This window comes from Serinus canaria, chromosome Z (genome assembly GCF_022539315.1).
Source record: "Serinus canaria isolate serCan28SL12 chromosome Z, serCan2020, whole genome shotgun sequence".
Classification (NCBI taxonomy): domain Eukaryota; kingdom Metazoa; phylum Chordata; class Aves; order Passeriformes; family Fringillidae; genus Serinus; species Serinus canaria.
The window spans coordinates 64,789,152-64,803,470 of record NC_066343.1 but is presented as its reverse complement, the minus strand read 5'-3'; the positions used below and the strand labels follow the sequence as shown (position 1 = coordinate 64,803,470).

Sequence of the window (14,319 nt, the reverse complement as noted above, 5' to 3'; positions counted from 1 at the left end):
TAATCATCACACTGTGATTTTATTTTCCAGGGTAGATTAGTGCCCAGTCTGGGTTGCAGGAATCAGGGATTGGGTGTGCCTCTCATGTAAGGAAACAAATCAATTTTATTTTGCAGCTGCTCTTTCCACGTGTCTCTGTAAAGCAGTATGAAATACTTCCACAGCGAAGTCGACGTCTCTCTTAGTAATGCACATGGGAGGCTTAATTCTGAATGTCTGAGGAGAGAGAACAAAAAAAAAAAAGAAATGCTCAAATTGTATGAGAAGAATATGGTTTCACGCAGCCTATCTGGGTCAGCACTCCCGCCCCAAAAAAAGTGAGGAAAAAAGGAGAACAGCAGTGCAGGCACGGAGGCTTATGATAAATGTGCTCTGAAGTGGAGCAATTTTGAACTTCACTGCACTGAATTGCATCTGACTCATGACCCCCTCTTGATAACCTAACTGCCTCCACAAAAGACCTAAGTAGAGTAGGTCGTGTCTGCAGCTCTGTTTCAGCAGACAAAGACAGAGTAAAATCTCAGATGGATTTGTACAAAGAAAGAACAGAGACAGACGTATTTTCCTTTCTTGCAGCTATACCGCAGGGAAAAGTAGTATCTGCTGAGAGTGGCAGGCTCTCCCATTGTGTCAGCCAATTTGCTATTTTATTATAGGCTGTTTTTAAAGGCCTTTAAGAGAATGCATTATGAATGAATCACTAAATACTATATTGTAGTTAGGGTGCTATAGCTGGAAAGCATGTTGATCAGGAAGGGTTATATGTACAGCTACACTTGTCAAGAGCATAGTCTCTTAAATCTGAATGTTTGATCAATTTTTCCAAGAGTATTTATTTTCCATAAGAATCTTGCAGATTTTTCTGGCATCACATCATGCAACTTAATGCAGGAAGAGCAGAGTAATGGGCTTTCCCTCCCACAGCCCCTGCTGAAGCAAACGCTCACAGGTAAACAGCCCTCTTACCAGACAGAATGAGATTCTACTGCACTGAGCTTCAGCTTGTTACCTGCCTCCTGATCTGTGATTTAGGGAAGGACTGATGAGGTGACAAACACAGTGTCTGATTTATTTGAGCTACCCCCCATCCATCTCACATGGCAGCTGCCTCCTCTGTGTCAGAGGGCTTCACTGAGACGGCCAACCCTGAGGCAATCCTCTGCCATTAACAGAGCGCTGCAGGGAGCTGGTCCTGGCTACAGCGTGGAGCCACAGCTGCTGTCAGCTGCTGTGGGCTGATGGCCTTCACGTCCAAGTCTCTCTTCTGTGCTGTTGCTGAGTTTGCTGTCAACACCATTTTTTCCCCTGTCAATTACCATAGAATTAGAACATTACCAGCTCCCCAGACTCAAAGTGCTACTAGTTTTGTACTGATGTGTCAGGTGATAACCTAAACTGTGCAAAGACTTGGTATTGCTGAGTTCTTCTGAATTGCATAGACTGTAGTACCTTGGTTTCCTAGGGGAAGTTGTCCCTCTGAAGGAAAACTCGAACTTTTGAGCTTGTTCAGAATATTTGAAAAGAATCATATAGTTCCTGCTCAGTTTTAAAATAAGCAACATTAAACAGAGATAGCTCCTATGAGTATACATTTTCTAGTCTACTTACTAAACTAAATTAACTTGAGGGAAGCAAGGATGTAGTTCACAAGGACAGAAAATAAGCTTTATTTATAACCAGAGGTTCAGTACCTGACTGTAGAGCCCTCCTCTGCCAATCAGAACCCCCATGTCTTTACAGTCCTCCCAGATCTCATTGATTTCTTCAGCTGGAAGAGGGCGTCGGCTGTCCTAAGGAAAGGAAATACTAAACTTCACTCAGATATTCTAAATTAGCTCTGTGGCAAAGATGTATATTCCAGTTTCTCCAATAAATCCCAACTCTAGCTGAAAATGTTAGCTGCATAACTTACCTGCTCTCGTGAGCCTGTGCAGTTAAGGTGCACGTCACTGTTTACTCAAAGCTTGTGAAATAGCTGAATGATGGAATGTTCTGGCTCATTTTTAGCTAGAGCAATGTTTTCCCACTGCACTGTCTGCTTTTTAACAGGAAGTATTTCTGTTGTTTCAACTAAAATAGAATGTGATAAAACCTTCAATGGCACTGTAAATTGAAAGGAATGAAGAAGTCACTAACCTTATCTGTCACCATTTCTACTCCAATCATAAGTCCCTTGCCACGGACATCTCCAACAATCTCAAATTTATCCCGTAGTTTAGCCAACTCCAGCAGCATGTATGTTCCCACATCCTCGCTATTTTTTTGTAGACAGTCTTCTTCAATAGCCTGGTTAAAATGAAGTACCCATGACAGTGTTGCAGGAAAAGCTTTCAACACATTCTGATAATCCCCATTGAACTTGACGCTGTATTTATCTCATTTCCTTGCTATGTTCCTTGACTACCTCACTGCTCACATTTAGAAGAACTCATCACATCACTGCTATGATGCTTACAGCATCAGAATACAATTGCACATAATACTTTGATATTTCTGTGGCACTTTCCACATTTTTCTTAATACTTACATTTAATCCAGTAATTCCTGCTCAAATGTACTCGTAACTGGAAAATACCTGACCAGAAGGATTATTTTCAAAATCTTACCAGAATATTGTAATTTTTTTCGGTATCATGAGAAGAATACAATTTGACTGGGGTTATTTGTGTGTACTAGGCACGGAACAGCTTGAATACTGTATTATATTTAGCAACACCATGTTTTTTAATAACAATCTTTTCTTCATTCTTTACACTGTCCTCCTTAATCAGAGTTCTTATTTGCAGGAATATTCTGGCACCTACACAGAAACCATTAGATGAGCCTAACATCTGCATTTAAAAAAATTACATTTAAAAATAATTACAGAAGATAAAGTGGTTGTTTCTACTTTTCTTTTTTTTTCCTTTTTCTTTCAACCCCATTTTATTCTTCCTGACTCTAACAATTACCTTGGAATTATTTCAGAGCTAGGTTCCAAGTTATTGCAGAGTTGAAAAACCCCAAAACATGGGTTCTTTATACAAACATCCATCTTATTAATAGCTTAAACCCCTCAAACCACTCAGGAAAGTAACATGAATAGAAATAGTGTCTGCTGTTATGAAGTGAGCTTCAGGAATGAATGTTCTGTGCATAATCAAGACAAATTGATTTGTAATAGTGACCTACTGCCCACTGACTGATTTTCTACTTGATAATCAGTGAAATATGTTGCACATTTTTCTGTTTTCTTTTTTGTGAGGTAATTTTTTTTTCCAGATTGATTTTTGACCTTAGGTATTTGTAACTGTCTGGTCATTAAGGTTTTTTTCAAGGTAAAAGCATAAAGTAAGCATAAAGCATAAAGTAAAATTTTGCTAAGCACGTATGCCAGAAAATAGATTTTCTTAGCTATGTATTTGTGTGGTGCTATGAAAGAATTAGCTAAGGCTTTTGAGTATGTACTCTCTTTCAATTTTGCTAACAAAGTAGAGAACCCAACGGAGATAAAAATGATTCTGAAGTCATAATTATAGAGCTCCTACTCATAGACATCTGGAAATTTTCACAATTAAATTAATCAGGATTTTTTTCCTGTGTATGGGACACACTGGCCATGCATGTATACATGCATATGTTTATGCACTTTACTTAGTTACTTTAAAAATTGCCCACATAGAAACTTATATGTGCAACTTTCATCTTTTGATACAAAGACCTGTGGTACAGATAAATCCATGTAATGTTCTCCCTACATCAAGAACTGCAGCTCCAGCTACACAGGCCAAAGGGTTTCCTCCAAACGTATTAAAGTGAAGGTTTTGAGCCAAGGAGCTTGCAATCTCTAAAAGAAAAAGAACAACACTGGTTACTCCTTCAGTTTGTAGAATCACAGAATCACAGAATCACTGAATGGTTTGGGTTGGAAGGGACCTTAAAGATGATCCAGTTCCGACCCCTCTGTCATGGCCAGGGACACATTCCACCAGACCAGGTTGCTCACAGCCCCAGCCAGCCTGGCCTTGAGCACTGCCAGGGATGGGGCATCCACAGCCTCCCTGGGCAACCTCTGCCAGAGCCTCACCCCCCTCACAGTAAAGATGATTTTTCCTCATATCTAATCTAAACCTAATCTCTTTCTGTTTAAAGCCATTCCTCCTTGTCCTGTTACTCCATGCTCTTCTAAAAAGTCCCTCTCCATTCTTCTTACACTGGAAGGCCAAAGCTTTCTCCAGGCTGAGCAATCCCAGAGCCTCTCAACCTCTTAGGAGAGGTGCTCTGCCCCTCTGATTATCTTGGTGGCCTTCTCTGCCTTGTTTGGTAACTGTAGTGAATTGCTTTAAGCATTTGTTACTGTGACAACAATTTCATTTGCTGAGGTTCAACTGTGATTCTACTGGAGACAACACAGCAAGATTTCCTGAAAGCAGTCTGTGCAAAATATGAGTATTACCAAAAACTATACTGCCTAGCAGATACCAAAACAAAACTTATTTTAAAAGTCATGCTTCTAACATATGCTCTCACCTGCTATCTACAGGTTTTCCTCACTAGATTGAGCCTGCCATTTGTAGGAATCAAGCAGCTGGGTAACGTCCTGCCCTATTTATTCACACTATATTTATCAGTAAAACAGTGAATTCAGTGAGGATTTCCAGCCTCTTTTACCAGCTCTACAAACCACTCACGTGTTCATTCCTGCTTCAGTTATAGAACTAAACCCATTTAAATACAGCTTTGTACTGATACAGCACATGTGGTGAAAAAACTGAAGCAATGAGGACCCGACTCATTTCTCAAAAGATAGATTGAGATAAAGTGTTAAGTAACATTCAGCTTTTTAAACACACATCTCACCACCAAATATTTTGTATTATATTTTACAATTACTCCATTTTAGATCATAGTAGAGCAGAACACTTATACCTTTTGTTGTAACAACAGCTGCCATTGGGAAGCCATTACCAATTCCTTTTGCCAAAGTAACGATGTCAGGGACTACACCATGTGTTTGAAACCCCCAGAAATGGCTCCCTGTGCGTCCAAATCCTGTCTGTACCTCTCAAAGGAAAAATTCAGAGAAACACTCATCACTTTATCACACTTTATAATATAGTTCCTTTTCTTGTGTTTCTATTGTTACTGATTTGCATTAAACAGCAACTATATCTGGAGTCAACTTGTATTAGGACCCTTATTCGGATAGCTCTAGACAAAATGCTATTTATTGTAATTGGGTTTTTCTTTCATGTGATAATATGTCATCATGTCTTAGGCCTGGTGAGATTTCACAAATAAGATGCAGTGTTCATTTCAAGGTGGAAAAGAAATGGAAAAGCATTTGAAGCATTTGATACTGTTTTAATATTGTTTTAGCTAAGAAAATTCTACTACTAAAACATATTTGCAGACGTACAGCAATCAAGTATCTTCTGTATTTTATGTCTGTCAACAACACTCATAAAAAGAAGGGTTAATTTGACAAATCTTCCATCACAAGTAGCATTTGTTGCTACTTGTTGCTATTTGTTGCATATTTGTGTAAATTTACTGTTCCCAGAAGGTAAGGACTGAACTCTGCTACAAATATTACCTCTGCCCAAAATGAGAAAAAAGGCAGTAAAAACTGGGAGGCTCCTATGCTTGGAATGATGCAATTTAACACTGTGTTAAACTTAAGCTACGAAGTGTATTGTATTTCACTTAGATTATTCCCAGACTTCACCTGGATTCTTTTATGATAACTTTCAGAAGTACCCTACTAGAGAATTCTTAGGTAAAAAAATCTGACTCACTTCATCTGAAATGCAAAGGCCCCCTCTCTCCCGTATAAGCTGATAAGCTTCCTTTAAGAAATTTCTTGGGTACTGAACAGCTCCATTAACACCCTGCCAAGAGAGAAACGCAACGTTTTCAGAAACAAACAAGGAAACAGGAATTCTACTTGAGGAAAAAACCTAGCAGCCCTCAGGTAACAGCAGGACTGCTGTTACAAGCTTCTGGCTCCAGCAATGAAACCACTTCAGAAAGCTCCTGCATTCCCATTCCAGAGTGCTGCCTGCTGTTCTGCTAGTTGTGCTGGCAGGAATGTTTGTGAGACCATAATCACTGTAAGACCAAGTCAATTAACAAGAAACTGCTGAAATAAGGACCATGGAAATCTACACACGGCAAAACCCAGGAACTGTTTGCTGAGGAAGTTGACCAGAGAATTCATATTCCTTCTTTGGTTAATTTGTTTAGAACATTGCCTCCTCAATGTCTTTTCACCCTGAAAGTTTGCATTTGCCTTGGAAATACAATTTTTCCCTCCACCTGGACCAAAACAGCTTTTTAGACTCAAGTATGTAAGTACTTAGAAAACAGCAAAAACCAGAGAACTGTTCCAGTTTTTCCTTGCAGTCACAGTTCTCACATTGTTTCTCTTGCCTGGGATAAGGTCTCATTTTTTTATATTGAAGAACCACATATAAAGCAATTGTGAACGTAGGGTGAAACATTAGGAGAATGAATCCTGTGGCCATCAGTTGCTGGACAGCTGTTAAAAATATGGTGCACAACATGACTAAAAGAGGGAGAAGCAGGTTGAGTTAAAAGTTTACAGAAATAGTAATGGAAATTGAAAGGAGATAATAGAAACAGCATGCATCATACTCACTACTTAAATACAGAAAAAAAGGTGTATGTTTAATCATGATTCTGTGTTTAATTTCACAAGAAAAATTCTAGTTCCAATTAAGTCAGTGACAAAAGCTGAAATTTGAAGGCAGTGCATCCAAACTTTCAAACACTTAAGTTGTTTAAAGCCTTACAAAATCATAGTAAGAATCAGCAAACATCTACGTTCAGGTTACAGCTAAAGAATATCAGATTTGAGTATTTCACACTACTTTTGCTATCACAGCTGAGAAATGGCAAACTACCTACTTGGATTGGTTCAGCAATAAATCCAGCAACTGTCTTGGGCACTGAGGTATTCAGAGTATCTTTGAACTGTTCGATGTACTGGTCTTCTGCAAGACATGCACCTGTTTACAGAGGAAACAGTTTGAAGGGAATTTACTTCACAAAACTAGCTTCAAAACAGGAAACTATGCATCTAAGCAACAAGTGTTGTATGACTGTGTGGTAAATACCACCTCTCAAATGAACAGTAAAAAGCTAAACATCAAAGGAGTGAGTCTCTTCTCGTAAATGTGTACTCCATGGTTAGTGCAGGCAGGAGGATTCTGGAGAATACAGCTTGTGCTTAAATAAAGAACAGAGCAATTAGTATGGCTAATGCTGCCATCCACTAGGGACGGCAAAGCTAAAACCAAACCATTCTGTTACGTGTGCATATGAACTAAAATAATAAAAAGTGCTTGTTGTAACAGTAGAAAAGCTGATTGGAACTGTTGTTAGCTGCCCAGCAGTGGAAGAGATTTCACACTGTGCGGTGTATGGAACATCTTGCCCCGTGTAAGACCTCCACCTATTGCTGGTCCTTACTGTTTGCCTTATTCCAGTATAAAAGCTGGAAAGTCGTCAGAACTTTAGGAACCACAAAAAAGACCATCAACACTTCTCTTCTTCCAGATGTGCGGAAGTGAGTTCCACAGCTTCCAGAGTTGATCATGACACATACTGGAAACAAACACTGTGATTTCAAGAAGAAATCTGAGAAAGTGGTGTCATCTGTCCCAGATTTTTCCCACTGGGATACAGGATCCTGAGATTCTCTGCAATTTTTTTTTTTCTTTTTGGGTCAGCCTTGCAAAACCTAAACAGACATGTACTTTGCTTGAGGAGGCAATTATAATCCATTTCCACAGCCCTGTAGTATTTTGTAACCCAAAAATTGTCATGGACCAACCTTCAGTACAGCTGCATTTCCGAACTGTTTGCACTGGAGAATCTCTACAATGGCTGCCTCCCCATGGACCACGAAAAACATCTGGTAACATTGTCTGTCAGGCATAAGTGAAATAGCTACAGATTTGATGACACTTTTCTAAGAGATCTTTTGATCTAATTACTAATGGCAAAACAGAAAAACAGCTGTTAGAGTCAAGGGGCAAACACAGTTCAAGGAACTTGTGTGAAGAACACCTGGGGAGTAACACCAAATAACCAAGATAGTTTTGGAATCAAAAAGCTTAGACTGTTCCAGCAATAGCCACTCAACTGTTTTTTATTCCTTTCTTCATTCTTAGTCAGGATATTGGTTACCTAAAGGTAATGCCAGAGCATTTTAAGAGTTGCTGGTAGTATTTCGGTAATCTGAAATATGAACAAAATCTGAAAAGTAGAGTGAGGCAGGCAGATCTAACAGAGACTACTCCAGCTTTCTGATCCTTGCTGCTGATGAAATACCACATGAGTTTGGGCACTCACTGAGACAGGCTGGGAAGCTGCTGTAAATGAGCCTTCTTATGGCTCAGCTGTCACATGTAACTACTGCAGTCAGCAATAGCGGCTTCTAGACAGAAAGTTACTCCAGTCTGCTCAAGGGCAGGGACATAACATACTGCCATTTAGCCTCAGTGGATCTCCTTAACAGATGTGTCTCCTGTCTTGCTGAAATAGGATTCCCATTCATTATAGAGAAGGATCTGCTCCAGACCATCTGAAAGCAGCTTTGCACAGATCTGCCAAAACAAACTTGAAAAAAGGGGATCAGAACAATATTTTGTTCCTTACACAGACTCCCATGCAAGCATCAAGCATGACTAAAGAACTGCAAATTATGGATTACTCGTGTTATGGCTGTCCTAACTCCAAATTAGCCTAAGAAGCTATCCATAGAAGAAAAGGGGATTTGGGCTCTTGTTGAATTTACACAGCAGAAACTGCCACACTGCAGTTTTGATTAGTGGCCATAAAGCACTTGAGAGCAAAAAACATAGCAATTGCTGAAACACTCAAGTCAATTGTTAGTTACCCAGGTTATGAAAAAAAAAAATTAAAGAAAAATTCTCACAGTTGTACAGCCAAAGCCATTGGCAACACCATGCTTATAAGAAGTCAGAGATGTCAAGCCCAGCGTGTAAGGGCTGCCTCCGTGGTATCCTCCTCTGTTCAGAAAAACAAAGCAGATCAACATCACTAATTTCCGAGAACTGTCTGGAGCAATATCAGTTCTAAGAAGACATGCTTCTGAGATATAACTTGTTGGGGAAAATGTGCCTTGTTGCACTGAAACCAAGAAGATTCCTACTGCCATTTTTTGCTCTGCCTTTTGACTCAGCTATTTCAAATATAAAAACTGTGAAGAAATGTTTGAGAGGAGATGAGTACAATCACTGGAACCAAGAGTAATTCAGACAGTGCCTCATGAAATTCTACTGTAGCACCTGATCCCTACAGGGCGAACATCTCTGTCTTTTGAATCTTGGAAACAGCTGCCGTCTCCAACAGGTTTTGCCAATCATTAAACTCGATGGTGGTTTGCTATCAGTTTTATATACAAATCAAAATTAGTCAGTGAGGATACACAAGCAAGGTAGGTACCCAATGTTCTGTTGAAGACAGTAACAGAAAAATACAGCTCTTCATTAACACGGCCTTTTATTCTAATATTTGAGGCCCCCTGGGCTGCACAGTGAAGTGAAATGTTTACGCTGATGTTTACAGTGCACTGGTGTTCAGCCCACATCCATCCTTGTCATTAAGCCAGAAGAGCTGTTTGTGTACCTGTGCAGTGAACTGTGGTTCAGGGCCCTGACAGAATAACAAGGCAGAAAAGCAAACAAAAAAAAAAAATCAGCTCCCAGGCAGAGCCATTCCCTGCTGAGGTTCACTGCACTGCTGTTCCAGAGGTACCTTTGAACCCACAGGGGCACTGCAGAAGGGAAATGGAGAAAGAATGAAGCAGTTGCACAGTCTTGGTCTGGCCATGAACAAAAATCTACCAAAGCACACTGAACACAGACACCAGATCATTTTCTAGGTAACACAAACAAAAATTGCAGGTTGCGTTGTTATTGCAAACTAGTTCTAACACGCTGTATGAAAACTTCAGCTCCTGGTTTACTCCTCTTTGTCAAATAAAGTAATTTTATATCATTCTCCTCTGTGGACCTGGGGTGAAGAGTTCTCAGTTATTTCTTGCTTTAGGCACATAGAGGGTGATCCCATACACAGAGGGGTTTTATAAAGCTCTGTCGGCATTACCTGAGAGAGATGATGTCGAAGTTACGAGTGTGTAGCCTTGCCATGAACATGGCCAAATCATTGGCTTCTGACCCACTGTTGGTGAGATAAACCACCTGTGGGAGAACACTTGGGATCAGCACAAAAACACCTCCTTCTTCTTCGGCATCAGACCATGTCCCTTAGTAAGACGATGAATTCTAGCCTAGCACTGCCACAGGGTGACCTCACCACGACAAATTAGTGTTGCCCTTATGCTACAGATGAGAACAAAGATCCAACTGTGCCCTGGGAAGGTACAGAAAAATCTCAAAAGGTTTCAATTTACAGGATTTCCTGAGATGGATTTCTGATAGAAAGAAAATAAAGTGTTGGGTCAAACTAAGCAGGACATTTAATTTATTTTTTTTACTCTCCTTCTATCTTTAAGATTGCAATAGCTTCGTGCTCTTCTGCTAGCCCAATTTCATTTTATCACCAATTTATTTTACCTGAAAAAAAAAGTTATTTTTCTTACTGTTTCACTAAATAGGAAACATGACATTTTTGTGATTTATCTGTTTAAATGTCAGTAAACATTTACACACACTACACAAAATACTGTCAAACAATTTCCACTGTGGATTTTCATGAGATCAAGAGAATTTAGGCCAGCTATATGTCAGAATAGTAAACATTTTCTTTAGTCCTCAAAAGTAATTTTTAAGCCCACAATGCCTCTTCACAGTGACAAGTGAAGGAAGAAAACAAACAGAACAGAAATTGGGGATACTATGCTTGTCTACAGCTGGATCTGAAGAAAAGGCCCTGAGGACCTCGTGCTTTTTAACTGACTGTATTCCCCATACAGATTTTCTCTCTAGAGATATCATGGCTCTCGATTATTTAATAAATACTTCTTATAAGCAGAGACCCACTTCACCAGCCCCTGCTCCTGTCAGAAGCAATTTACCTTCAGTGGATCTGGAAAAAGAGAAGTTAGCTTCTCCGCATACTCGTGGATTGCTGGGTGCATGTAGATGTTGGTGGTGTGCCACATGCGAGCCAGCTGCTTCTGGGTAGCCATAGTTACCTTCCTGCATGTAGCAAGGGAGAGACAAAGGGATGGAATTCCACACAGACTCCTCACTCATACAGGCACGTACCTCTGTGCTATTGATTCTGCAAGCGCAGCTGCCACACCGTGTGCCAGATGGAAGTAGACCAAATTAATGAATTCTTCAAAACGTAGCAGAAACTGAACTGTGACACATGTCAATTCAGTAAGTTATATTCTGGTTTTAGGCTCACAGTGCTGCAGATTAATGAAGCACAAAACAAGCATAGGTGTGTCTTCCTGTATTTTACACCATAAACCAAAAAGCAACATACTTACGGGTGACAGTGTCCAACACTAACAGTGACAATTCCAGCAAAGAGATCAAGGTATCTTCGTCCCTCATGATCAAACAGCCACTGCATATGTCCCTGGTGCAGCAGCAATGGCTTCTTGTAATACGTTCTCAGTGCAGGTGCAACATTTTGTTCACGGATCTTCTGCATGCGTTCATACGGATATGACTGAGTGGAATAAAACAGTCAGGATCCATCCGTGCCTTCTAGAGATCCACTCTCATGGAGTTGTTGTGAAGCACACAGATTACACAGCTCTCCACAGGATTAAGACCGTAACAGATTCTGGCACATTGAAGGCTGTTCTACAAACTTTTGAAACTCAGCTTTTTGAAATAAAGCTGCTGTCTGTGCTGGTATGTGCAGAGGTATTCTGCACATACCTCTGTCTTAAATGTTTTTAAATTACAGATTTGTCACACAGGTACATCTACAGGTTATATCCTAGCTGTGGCAGTCGGGTTGTGCCCAAAGAAGCAAATTTTATAATCATATTTAGCAGATGAACCTACCACCCAAACCCAGTAATGAAGCTTTATTTTAATTCAGTGTAGTATGCATGACTTACTTCATATTTTTCAGGTACAAAATCACAAGGAGGCATTTTTGCTTGTGTGAAGAGAGAACTTTTCCATTTCTGCTGCTTAAAGGCAACTATAAAATAATAATACAATTATAAAACACTTGGCAAACTACACACCTAAAAGATTTGCTCAATAAGCTTGTTCAATGAACACACGAGCTACAGTCACAGAAAATTTTGGAGGGTGTTTTTGGTCTGAGAAATTTTCTTTGGGGAAAAATAAGTAAAAGGCAGAATATATGTAATTTTAAAAGAAAGGTCTTTATGTTTTACCCGTTAAAACTCAAATTTCCAGTTTCACATAGACTTCTATTTTGACAGAAGAACAATTTTTATTTTAAAAATAAAACCTGTTTCTAATACAAGTTCTTATCTGGAAGCAGTGGGTGGATGCTCTACAGCCAGGTGCCCAGGGTGAGTGCAGCATGGGCAGTGCTCCCAGGGAGCAGGGCAGAGGCAAGGCAGGGCTCGCAGAGAAAGCCCCGCATGAATGGAGCCGAGCCAGGTCCCGGGTGCACCCAGGGAGCCCGGGCAGGAGCAGCAGCAGGCGGGGGCAGAGGCAGGGCTGGACACAAAGCCACAGCAGAAGTGCAAGGTCCATCCAGGCGACAGAGCCAGGGCTGGGCTGGTGGCAAGGCTCATGGCTCAGCTGAGGCAGGGACTTGGAGGCTCAGGGCAGAGATGAAACAGGGCTGCTGGGCAAGGGGTACAGCCCTGGGGGAGGCTGCTCAGGGGACACGAGCTGGGCTTAGGGCCCTGACAGCTCCACCTGCCATATTCCATTCTTGCTTCAAAATCCTGGGAACACCACACCGTCCTGCCTTTCCTTGAACTGCCCATGTAATTCAGCAGGTATCAGAAAGAGGCGCCTGACTGCCCAGAGAGGTTGTGGAGTCTCCCTCACTGGAGACATTCAAGAGATCTCTGGACACAATCCTGTGCCGTGTGCTCTGGGAGGGCCCTGCGGGAGCAGGGAGGCTGGACCAGATGACCCACTGTGGTCCCTTCCTACCTGGCCCATCCTGTGATTATGCGAGTTATTTCAAGAGACGCTATTCCTGCACGTAGAACACCATCTAGAGAGTTACATATTAGTTTTTGAAAGCTAAAAGTTTTAACCAATTTCTAAAACACACGTGAAATGTAAATGACTGAAGAATAAAGTTTTCTGAAATTAGACACATTGTCACTTCCCTTACAACCACTTACAGCGCTAATGAATATAGAATCTACAAGAGTCCCGTTTGAAAAGAGTAGTTTAAAACCCATGAGCTAGGGAAGTTCTACCCTTGGAAACCTTCCCAAGGGATTTACAGCTGCGCCGAAAGCGCTTCCACCCCGCGGACAGGCACGGTGCTGCCATCCCTCCCGAGCTGCACGGAGCGGTGCCGGGCCGCGGCAGCCCCCGGACCGCGCTCCAGCCGCTCCCTCCCCTCCGCCGCTCCCGCCTCTCCCGCCGCCGCTCCCGCCGCTCCCTCACCGCCGCCGAGCCGCCGCAGCCGCCCCGCCATGTCCTCCCGCCCCGGCAGCGGCACCGCCCCGGCACGTGTGCTGCTGTCCCCCCGTGTCACCACGTGCCATCCCCCTGGTGTCATCCCATGCTGTCCCCTAGTGTCATCCCGTGGTGTCCTTGTGGTGTCATCGCGTGCTGTCCCCTTAATGTCACCCTGCGCTGTCCCGTCCCGAGTCTTCTTCTGACACAGTTTGACCGTGAGCCCTTCAGAAGAGCCTCGAGGGGCTGGAGACATGGTCAGAGAAGAACTCTCCGAAATTCAACACAGGAAAATGCAGGGTCCTGCACCTGGGGAGGAACAGCCCTGGGTACCAGCACAGGCTGGGCCCAACCTGCTGGGGAGCAGCTCTGTGGGCAGGACCTGGGGCTCCTGGTGGACACCAAACTGTGCATGAGCCAGCTGTGCCGTGGTCTGGGATGCCTTTGGAAGAGCACTGCCAGCAATTCAAAGGAGGTGATCCTGCCCTGCCACTCAGCTCTAGCGAGGTCTCACCTGGAGTCTGTGCTCACTGCTGGTCTCTGGAGCACAACAGAGACATGGAGCTCCTGGAGTGGGTCCAGCAGAGAGCTACAAAGGTGATCAAGGGACTGGAGCATCTCTCTTATGAGGAAAGGCTGAGAGAATTGATCCTGTTCAGCCTCAGGAAGAGACAACTGAGAGGGGCTCCCATCAGTGTCTGTCAGTATCTGCAGGGAGGGCTCAGAGCAGGGACTG

The 14,319-nt window shown here is 42.2% G+C and overlaps 1 protein-coding gene across 2 annotated transcripts; it reads right to left on the bottom strand.

Annotated features, from left to right (window-relative positions):
- On the bottom strand, window positions 1-13,634 carry AGXT2 (alanine--glyoxylate aminotransferase 2). 2 transcript variants are annotated; one of them, XM_050987390.1, is made up of 14 exons: window positions 13,572-13,634; window positions 12,077-12,162; window positions 11,492-11,676; window positions 11,069-11,192; window positions 10,138-10,232; window positions 8,945-9,038; window positions 7,838-7,931; window positions 6,910-7,010; window positions 5,778-5,870; window positions 4,909-5,041; window positions 3,738-3,826; window positions 2,137-2,286; window positions 1,692-1,790; window positions 1-216 (listed from the first exon to the last, which is right to left on the bottom strand). In XM_050987390.1, the coding sequence occupies exons 1-14, from the start codon at window positions 13,600-13,602 to the stop codon at window positions 106-108; spliced, it is 1,485 nt and encodes a 494-aa protein (XP_050843347.1). In that variant the 5' UTR covers window positions 13,603-13,634; the 3' UTR covers window positions 1-105. The 2 variants fall into 2 exon arrangements, with proteins under 2 accessions (XP_050843347.1, XP_050843348.1); XM_050987391.1 differs by having other exon boundaries at window positions 4,909-5,035.
- Between the last annotated feature and the right edge of the window lie 685 nt (window positions 13,635-14,319).